Here is an 11,284-nt window from a genome sequence, read left to right on the forward strand (position 1 = left end):
TTCATAAAATCTACAACAAAATTGATTGCACGTTCCCCAACACAAAATTTCTTAAGCAAAGATTAGTAAAAAAAAGGCAATGTGATTAATTAAAAGAGAGAGAAAGTAAACACCGCCAGCACCCACCTTGTAACCCACCCTCTCACCACCACTAAGGGCTTGTTCACATTTGTTGAACTGAACTGAGCTGAACTGAACTAAACTGATTGGAGCTGAGCCGAAGTGAACTGATTGGAGCTGAACTGAGCTGAGCTGAAATGAATATTTTATGAGAGAAGGAAATTAGGAGCTGAGCTGAACTGAACAGAACAGAGCCGAGCTGAACTGAACTGATTGGAGCTGAACTAAATTGAACTGAAATTAAGTAAATGTGAATAGACCATAAGATCTGAAACCTCACCACCACCACCCAAAACCCACTTAACCAGCTCGCACCTACCACCAATCAGCTCACACCTACCACCACCCAGAAGCCAAAACCCACCCAACCAACTCGCACCACCACCAAAAACCCACCCAACCAACCCAACCAACTCGAACAACCACCAATCATTTACCAGGATAATGTTATAAAATTACTATTCTGAAACACGAAGTACGATTATAAATTGACATCAATAATATATACTCGTACTTTTGTTTCTTAGCAAAATCCAACATGATTATATTTTTTTTTATACAAAGTATATCACAATGAGTACTCTATTGATTGGTTATGTTAGGTAAGTAATTTTTATTTGAAGGAAATAATCAATCAATGTTTTTTATTGAAACAAAATTAATCACCTTTAAATATAAGTTAATTAAATAAGCTAAAGTTTACAAATAATTGATTAATGAGACACCAACCAGTATCCAAACATTTAATAGTAGTTTAGATAAGAAACTATGAACACGGTTCAAAAGGATGAACAACAAACACTATACAAATCAACCAATATCATCTGGAAAATTGAGCAAATTTTCATATGCATTGCCCTGATGCAAGAATAAGAAATATTTTAGAGATGCATTATTAATTTACATATTATTTGTGATAATTTGGACATAATAGGGGACATTGGTATTATCTCCTGACTGATACTGAAACTTTTTGAATTATAACATGCAATTAGACAATTTTATCCGATCTAACCTATGAGATTAGACAATTGTTACTTTTATGGCTTCATGTGTAGGTATAGCATCAAAAATCAAGCATTGATTCAGCTAATTATGAATAATATGAAACATACAAACAAACAAAGGAAACAGCCCGACGTCATATAAAACTAATAATATGCAGAAACTAATCAGATATTACTGATTCTGTTACAAAAGCTGAATCACACATTCCTAGAGTAACAAAAATGGAGTAGTATTGAAAATGGTTTACGATTCAATTAGCAAGCCACCTAAAGTAATCACATAACATTTGCCAGTGGTGTCAACAAAAGTGTTCTTCAGCTCCAGCTGCAAATGTCCCAGAAAAAAGATGGAACGACTATTAGTATAAACGTTAGAGAATAAAGCATATGACAGATTGAACTGCCAAATATATACTCCAGAAGAATTATTGTGATTTGAGGATTGGGACTAAGCAAAAACGGTTAGTTGTGTTCCAGTTATAAAACCAAAGCAGATTATGGAATCTAAATTTCTGAACAAACAATCTAGCGAACACACATTTTCAACTTTATCAATGTTCACCAGCAACCTTTCTGGTTTCGACTTCCTTAATTCCTCCCCAATTTCATAATTTACATCTTATGTCACAATTGTCACATTTTCCTCTGCCAAATGAATTTTTTTCAGGAAAATACCCTTATTTGCTGTCACTGCAAATTACTCTTAAAGCACTGTCAATCTGTAATAGCTGCCCCCACACATTTTCTTCTCAAAACTACCAATCTCTATTGTCTTGCTAATTTGGACATTAACACCTAAAGTAAAAACAAAGTCACATGCCACATACTTCCGACCATGACAATTAAGATAGCATATCCACTTGTTTTTCAAATCTTTTGAAAGTATTTTAACATCACTGCAATATGCCCATCAGCCCATCTACTAGTACATGATGCAAAGCTGAGGACTAATAATTAAATGATATTAGGTAAAGACAATGAAATTCAAAGCTTGCCAACATTATTTAAATAGAGATGCAGAGGACTGTAGGAGCAGGTAGTTCAAAGCTACAAACCACATATTAGCAAACTAGAAATTTTGATGATCATAATGTTATGGTGTCTTATCTTCCATATTTTAACAATTTAGTCCAGTCTCACATTAAGGGGGCGCTTGGATTGAGAGTATTAAATTAAGGGGGAATAAAAGTCAACCTAAGCAAAATTAAAGTAAACATGGGAGAGGGAGAGCTAGTGATGATGTGATTGTATGAAGATTTATATAGTGATGGAGAGCTATTACCCTTATTGTGGGGGTAATAGGTTACTCTAGGGGGAAGGGTGGGTAACCTATTACCCTCATTTGGAGAGTAATGATTCCTCCACCCCTCTCTTTTCCTTATGTCACTACAACCTTAATTCATTCATAAACACCTTTTCCCTACACTAATACCTCTAATCAACTATTATATATCTAGTTTGATTTTTATTACCCCCTTAATTTATTACCCCCATTCCAAGCACCCCCTAAAAAAATAAAGAGCAAACTGAAATATGCTGCAGCCCTGCTAGCTTGGGTGATGCAATTTGTCTAAAAACTATGTTTGGCTTAAACATTAACATTGACAAAAAGGCATTTTGTCTACAAATTATGTTTAGCTTAAACATCAAAAAGAGCTGAAGTACCTTTAGGCTTTAGCTGGTGTGGTTGTAGGTTCATCCTGAGGCTTCATAGCAGGGAAGAGCAAGACTTCCTGTACAAGCAACACAAGAAGTCAGGCCTCAAAGAGGCAACCATGAAATTTAGGACTACAAAATTAATTAGTTAGCAAGCTTAGCATGCAACAACATTCACATGCAGACCAAGGGGTGCGCACAAAGAAGGAACAAGAATTTAACCTTTATATTTTGAGAATCTGTCAGCATCATTGTAAGTCGATCAATACCCATTCCCCATCCGCCTGTAGGGGGAAGCCCATACTCAAGAGCTGTGCAAAATGTCTCATCCAAAGCCATTGCTTCATCATCACCAGATTGTCGATCCTGAAAAATAGACATGAATTTTAAAACAAGATTGGATACTGATATGACCAACATTTCAGTGATTAAGAAGAAGCTTTCAGCACCTTTAGTTGTTCAGCAAATCGCTGGCGTTGTACAATAGGATCATTTAGTTCAGTGTACGCGTTGCAAAGCTGAGAAATGAAAAAAAAAATATATTAAATTAAGCTAAATTGGAAGAACGCCATTGCAATGAAAAGGACAAAGGTCAGCCACATACCTCATGCTTGTTCACAAACAATTCAAAACGCTCAGTCAACCCAGGCTTTGACCTGTGCCATTTAGCTAAGGGACTCATTATCTCTGGATGATTTATGATAAAAGCTGGATTTACGCAAGTTTCCTCCAAAAAGTGTCCCACCAACTGCAAATAAGATTAAAGCATAGTAAGTTTCAGAGAAGTGGGGATAGGGTGGGAACAAAGCAGGCACAGAACCGGGGGGATGCAAACAGCTGAAATAACTGATGAAGTGATGAGGCAAAACTGTACTTATTTATAATGGAATACTATAACCCAAAACAATCTTTTCGTTTTTTCAAAAAGGCTAACAGGCCTGACACTATGTTTGGATAGCAATTTTGAAGGGAAAGGGAGTGGAGTGGAAGTAAAAGCAGTGGAGGGAGAAAGTACGCTTCTATTTTCTTTCTAAACATTTCCAATGTTGAAAGGATTTAATTTATTAAAGTTAAAGGAAAATGGATCCTTACAATTCCTCCCCTTTCCTCTTTTCATATGCTATCCAAATAAGGGATGAAAATTCCCTCTCTTTCTCTTCTCTTTCGTTCATTTCTCTCAATCTTAACATGGTGTAAAGATCAAAAATATACTCCCTCAGTCCCTCCATCCCCAAATAGAAGTAGTCTCATTTCCCCAAAAAAAACCATTGTCCTTGAACAAAAGTCCCTTCAGCTTTATAAATTTATTCCTTTTAATTTAATTAACCAAACCCCACTTTTTTGTTCTTTTTTAATCAACTAAAGTCCACTAATTTTTCTTTAATCACCCAAAACCCCACTATTCTTTGTATGACAAGTTTTAAAGTGCTCCTTAATTTGGAGAACAAATCCTAAATCAATTAGTCACAGCCTAAACATCGCTTTTGTCATAAGAAATAAGTCTCTTAGACACACGCATACACATGGGCCTGTAAAGAAAACTGCCCCCAGAACTTCCCTTGCGCTTCACCAAAAGCAGACAGCTGTTACCAACAAGTATGCAACACAGATGGTTTCAAACAGCTATTATCAAATACAAATATTGGATTTCAGGTTAAGCAACCACAAACATTAAAAAACATGCCAAACAAACGCACATGCTATAAGATTTGCATCAACCATCTCAAATACAAGGGAACTTTGATGTTGAGGCAATGTAGATGTCGAAAATATTTCCACATCCATATCATCATAGAGAAAAATAGAAACTCACTTTATCCAATAAACGAGTAGTTGTTTGTGGAGGTGGGCATTTCACATCATACTTTGCACATGCATCGATCAAATACTGAGTAGTCTCTTCACTAGCTAAATCCTTGGGTATGGACAGATTTGCCATTTTCTCTAATTCCTCTATCATGTCAATTCTCCTGCAATTTATTCAAAGGGTATTTTAACATATGCAATATTTATGACCTATTATTAAAACACTCCAAGTAAAAATAATCAAGATGGTATTAACAAGACACATAACCTGTAAGGTGGAGTGAAATCAATCTCAATAGGCTCCTTATCTAGCCCATTTGCATGAAACTTAATGACATACCCACCAGTCAATTCCTTCACCATCCCTGTTGGAACACAAATGGTTAAGAACTTAAGACCATGCAGGGGAAAATAAAGTTCACCAAGATTATCTATCTCATAGGTGCTTACCACTCAACAACTTTTCAGTCATCTCCATCAGATCATTATAATCTGCAAATGCCATGTAAAACTCGCATGAGGTGAACTCAGGGTTATGTGTCAGGTCAATACCCTCATTTCTAAACAGCTTCCCAATTTCATAGACACGGTCTAATCCACCAACAACTAGCTCCTTAAGATACAGTTCGGGTGCAATACGCATATATAGCTTCATATTTAGGTCATTGTGATAGGTCACAAATGGCCGTGCAGCCGCACCACCAGGAATCATGTTCATCATTGGAGTTTCAACCTGAAGTGAAGGAAATAAATCAATTTTGCATTATAAATAGTTGATGAGTGCTTCTAGACATAAGAAAGGATTTCAGAGATGAAGGATAATTTAGCCACATAATTTCCATATTGAGAACAAGATAAATTTAAGAAATAAAACAATAACAAGGTAGAACATGAAATTTCAGAAAATCCTCCACTAATTTATGCATCAAAATTCAAACAAGTATGCCATTATGAAGGGGTATGGATGTTTATAAGCGAATTGGGTTTACTGGAATTCACCCATTAATCAGAAGACTCCAAATGGAATTGCCAAATCATATATATTCCAAATAAGGACTGAGAATTTTTCAAGAACATTAACAGTTTATCCATCTTAATTTTATAAGAAGAGAAAGGGGAAGTGGGCTATAACTTAAGAATAAATAAGAACTGTAAATAAGACATGGGTAAGGGATCCAGTTAGAGGATGTACTTATTTCCTCTACATAAGGATATAATGGGTTGTCATAGGTTCCTTCATCAAGCCCTAGCAGCCATCACCACTACCTCACCCCATCCACCAACGATTTATATTTGCCTATATTTGAATCCTAATAACTCTAATCCATTTTCCTCAATCTTTCTGCAGTCTCAGTAGTAGTTATTACCTAGACCTAACAGGCCTCAACAGGAATCAGCATTGGTTCCACCCAACCACCATCAGTTTATCCATTAATGCATAAATTAATCATCCGGTAACACTTCAAGTTCATGGAACCTCTGATATTTATTAAAGGGGTTTGCCAGTCTAAAGGCTTTGGTTCTAAGTGTTGTAAGCTTCTCATTCCACACACATGCTGATATGCACATTTTCCATAATGTCCAATATCCAACTCTTCTAATATAACACATTTCTGGCCATGTCTAATCCTGCACTAACTTTTCAGTCTTGTCACCGGGTGCAAAAAAACGAAACAATGGCAACTACAAACTTTGAAGCAAAAGTTTGAGTAGAAAAGTAAGGAGATATATGGACAAGGGAAAATATTGGAAAAATAAAGACCAGATAAAGCCCCTAGAGGAACGATACCAAATTCATTGATAACCACTCTGCCTAGCAAAGTCAAAGCAGGTGGCTATACCAATCTAGAATACTATTATGATAAATTAATAATGATAGGCACAACAAGAAAGTGAACAGCTACAATGAAACACATGGTGACATATTACTGATTTACTGGTAAAGAATGAGCATAGTAAAAAGATATTTTGCAGCCCCAGTAAGGGCTGATCAGATGCAGTCTTGACCTGCAACCTGTACTTCAATGGTTAAGCTATTAATGATAATTTACCGTTCAAAAAGTATATATATTAATAATAATTTGCTAAAATCATCTGGTGATAAGAGTAGTGCCTGGTGCAGTGTTAGAAATGTGATGTCATTCTTGTCAATATCCCATGCACGTGACACATATTTCCTTGATGTTCAGCATATTGAACTACTTGTACAGAACTCACAAGCACAAAACATTTATTATTGTGAGGATCAAAGAGAAAATGCTAATCCCTTAATCACCCAAAAATAACGAAAACATTAAGAAAATTTACTTTTCAGAAACAAGAGGAAAGCACAAATTTCAACAGAGAATAAACAGAATTTTACCTCTAGGAAACCGAGATTGTCAAGAAACCTCCTGATATATTGAATAATCTTTGAACGGGTCCTGAATATTTCTCTGACCTCAGTATTCAACATCAAATCCAAGTATCGTTGGCGATAACGGGTTTCCTACAAATAAAAAGAGAACAAACATGCAATCAGCATCGCTAAAAGAAAAAGAAACCTCCTTTTAAAAAAAAAAAAAAAAAAAAAAAAAAAAAAAAAAAAAAAAAAAAAGCAAAAACAAAAACAAAAAACAAAGAAGTAAAAGCTTTGCAGGAAAAGAAAAAAAAAAAAAATGTTTCATTCCCATACACAGCAGACAGCAATAAGCCAATAAGCATTATAAAAATGTACAGCTTGGCAATGCTTAATTGCTTGACATTCCGATAGAGAAAACCTCAAACATTAAAATGTAGTATCATTCCCTACACAAAGAATTATGCAGACCATAAAATAATATCCAATATATTAGGACAGCAAAATAAATAAACTTCCTTTCTGTGAGAGCTCCAAAGACTAAGTTGGTTCAAGGCATGCTAGAATGAGGTATGGGTTTGGAATGGATAATACCCATACCATGCTGGTGGTTGACAAAATACTTCCTCCGTTTTTCATTAGCCATATTCAAACAAACCATTCATTCTATACAGATTGATTCAGTGAGAAGCAATAGTCAACAGACACCAGAAATCTGAAGAGCATCAATTGGAAACAACAAAGCGTATCAAGGAAAGTTCGGTTACGGGTAACAAATGTACATTTCCAAATACAATTCCCTAGCGGGGAAGGCAATCCCAGGCTCCCAACAGTTTTCATTTGCACTTCCATTATATCCTGTTTACGACATCACAAACTTCATTCCCCCCCCCCCCTAACAAGCTTCCAAAGTGCTAATGACAGAAAGTATGAGACAAGAAGAGATAATGTACTTTAATGACTCACCATCACAAACACCCAAAAACCTCAAAGGAAAATATTCAAGTTACAAGTCTACAGCTTACTGCAAGTAATGATGGCAACAAACAAACAGGATAACAGGGTGAAATATTTAGTTCGACTACAGCTTTAAATCATGAAAAGCTTTTCACATTTACATTGTAAAATCTGAACCAGCAAAGCATCATTTAACCAGAGCTCAATAGCAATAACCATTGAGTGGATCAACCAACGCTAAAGACTACAACATAATTGTATGAAACTATGAAATTATTAATGGTGCAATACATGAGGCGGCAATACAGTGCTATGGAAAAGGGAGGAAGACTTCCTCAAATAGAAATTTGATTAAATGCACAAGCCCATAGCTCCTAAAGTAAAATGGCATAACATAGGAGCCAGAAAGCTAATTGCATGCTGACGGGATGAAGTAAGCAGAGGGAAGAGTCAAATTTATAATTTTTCAAAAAATTCTAGTACCTGATCCTTTAAGATGTACAACTCAGGATTTCTTGTACTTCCAGGGACCCAGACTTCACCTTTCTGAAATAGAATAATATGTTATAAGTAGAACTGGAAAGCTGAATTGGCACTGCTCAAACAAAGGTAAAATCTAACTATCTTTACATTGGCGTTCTCTGAAGCAGCAGCAACACCAGGCTTCTGTCTAGGCATCATATGGAGGCAATGAGATAAAACAACAAAAGACTTGGGGAAAATACTTAGTTCCCCTCTCTTTGTTTTCCCTGCATCAGAAGAAGATATGTCAGACCACGAGAAAAGGCTGGCAAGATTGACAGCTCATACATGTAAGGTGACACACATAGGTAACTCAAAGAAGACTAGGGAAAGAATTGATCTACAACTCTATATTAAAATTTCAAAAAACAACAGACATTGAACTTTCTATACTTCCCTTACAGCAAGAAGCTACAAATTGACACTTAAACATCCATTCATTTGAAAGTTTTACAAACCTAATAGTAACATTAATGAGAAACTAAGTATTAATTATTAACAATTTTACGCAGGGACACATGGCAAAGAAATGTAATTTTGCAAATGCTTGACATATCTCACCTACCCTAACAGTTCCCCTTCTTCCTCCCCACCCCCTAAAAAAGAGTATATACGTCGTATGTGTGTTTGTGTAAAAGATAGATAAAACAATACAGAGCATTGAGTATCTCCGACTCCGAGCATTAATTGAACAGAGACTAGCTATTTCAGACAAAATCACAAATTTTAAAGCACAAACCTGGGAATCCAGTTACACCAACTATATCACCACGTTTCACAGAAGCATGGAACTTTGAAAATTCGGCTTCGTCCAGCTCAGAAGTCCTGCAAAACGTAAAAGTTACAAGTGTAGAGCACATTTGGAGAGACCTAAAGATGTGTTCCATAGAAAAAACACCGCCTCACTACCTCACCACCCCAACCCTTACCACCAAATAATCTCCTTATGTAAGGAGGGGGTCATTGTACCTAATTTCATTCATAATTTCTACGAAACAAGCATTACATCCCATGTATGCATAATGTGAAAGCAGAAGAGTAATAACATGGTAAACAATTACCTAGCATCAGCCATCACTTGGACTTTGACACCTTCGCCATGCAAATCATAAAAGAAAAGCTTTGAAGATGATGCACGCTTGCTCATGATTCTCCCTTAAAAAGAAAAGGCAGCACATACATTATCAAAATTGCTAATCATTCAATGACCCTCTAATTTGCCCAAAAACTTAAAATTCCCTACCGGCTATCGATACTTGCACATCCTCAAGATGGTCCCCATTGTTCAAAACACCATACTTCTGAATATATTCAGGGATACTCAATGTAACATGGAACTTATGTGGGTACGGATTGATTCCTGCCGCCTTCTGTGCATCCAGCGATTTCACCCGGTTCTCAAAGTATTGCTACCAGAAAACAAAACAAAAAAAAACGCCACAAATTCAATAAAATCAACAAAACAACCCTATCTTCAAAAGATTCACCTAACAACAACCGCGAACACAACCATGTACTAATCAAAGCTAACAAAATTATCGAATAAATTACATACAGTAGGGTCCATATCTTCATCGTCAGCTAATTGAGCCTTCTGACCTTGAGAGCTCGGCATTGCAGCCTACAAACAAACAAAAGTTGCAAACAATTATCACATAAATCATTCATCACTAAAGTAAGTTGCACTCTTTCCAAATAAAATTTAAATAATTCGAACCAATTCCAACGAATTTACACAATATTCATACAAAAACTTCACAAAATCATAATGTCAGAATACAATTTACAAAATTATAATCACATTTACAAAAATTAACTCAAATTTCCAAATAATTAATAATTACACCTACTTAGCAAGCCATCAACAATTCACATACTATTAATTCATAGAAAAACTTCCAAAAACTACAATTCAGCCTAAAAATGCAAACAAAATTCAAACAAAACTCCAAATTTACAATTACCTGCTTAGCAGCCTTCTCCTCCTCCTTACGACGACGTTCTTCTTCCTTCTGCTTGTTCTTCATTTGCTTCTTCAACGCACTAATTCCAGAAAAACAAAATCAATCAAAATTGCAATTACAAAAATCAAAATCAATCAAATTGAACGAATTGAATGAAATAATACTTCTTGCTGAGTTCGGGTTCAGGATTAGGGTTAGAATCCATTGACAAATTAGCGACGGACTTGGCAGCGTCGTCGGCCGGAGACGCCATGAATGACGACGGAGAAGAAGAAGAAGAGAGGAGAGAGAAAAAGTGCGGTGGTTGAAGATGGGCGGCGCTGAGAGTGAGTAGAGTGAGATAGAGAAGAAAGGTGTTAGGGGTTTTAGTTTGGGCTTTACAATTGTTTCATTTCATTCATAGAGTTATTTTATGGGGACATTTTTATAAAATAATAATAATAATAATAATAATAATAATAAACCATTGTTACTTGGGTACGAAGTTTGTAATTTTTGGTTACTTGGTCACCAAGTAATAAAAAATAATAATAATTTGACTTCTCAAATGTTTAAGAGTAAGGGTCTGTTCACAATTACAGAAACGAATTGAACTAAACTGAACTGATTGGAGCTGAACTGGACTGAATGAAGCTGAACTGAACTGCACTGAGCTGAAATGAATATTTTATGAGAGAGTGAAATTAGGAGCTGAACTGAACTGATTGGAGCTGAACTGAACTGAAATTAAGTTTATGTGAACAGGCCCTAATTAGTATTTAGGCCGCGTAATGTATAATTAATTTTTTGGTTAAGAGTAATTAGTATGGGTCAATATTTTGGTTAAGAGTAACTAGTTTTTTAATTAAATAGTTGTACTATTGTGTATTTGGATTATTCTTAGAATTTTGAATTGAAAAATTAAAACATGTGTA

General features: G+C 35.6%; 1 protein-coding gene across 1 annotated transcript; it reads right to left on the reverse strand.

Moving 5' to 3' along the window:
* Nucleotides 1-1,240: 1,240 nt before the first annotated feature.
* Nucleotides 1,241-10,764, reverse strand: LOC145607775 (lysine--tRNA ligase, cytoplasmic-like). The gene is made up of 17 exons (XM_081663365.1): nucleotides 10,535-10,764; nucleotides 10,371-10,449; nucleotides 9,962-10,027; nucleotides 9,650-9,815; nucleotides 9,468-9,561; nucleotides 9,146-9,231; nucleotides 8,515-8,633; nucleotides 8,368-8,430; nucleotides 6,952-7,077; nucleotides 5,040-5,322; nucleotides 4,858-4,954; nucleotides 4,597-4,753; nucleotides 3,388-3,531; nucleotides 3,233-3,301; nucleotides 3,006-3,149; nucleotides 2,793-2,860; nucleotides 1,241-1,452 (listed from the first exon to the last, which is right to left on the reverse strand). The coding sequence occupies exons 1-16, from the start codon at nucleotides 10,621-10,623 to the stop codon at nucleotides 2,795-2,797; spliced, it is 1,848 nt and encodes a 615-aa protein (XP_081519491.1). The 5' UTR covers nucleotides 10,624-10,764; the 3' UTR covers nucleotides 1,241-1,452; nucleotides 2,793-2,794.
* Between the last annotated feature and the right edge of the window lie 520 nt (nucleotides 10,765-11,284).

This window comes from Chenopodium album, chromosome 23, assembly GCF_948465745.1.
Source record: "Chenopodium album chromosome 23, dcCheAlbu1.1, whole genome shotgun sequence".
NCBI classification, from domain to species: Eukaryota; Viridiplantae; Streptophyta; class Magnoliopsida; order Caryophyllales; family Amaranthaceae; genus Chenopodium; species Chenopodium album.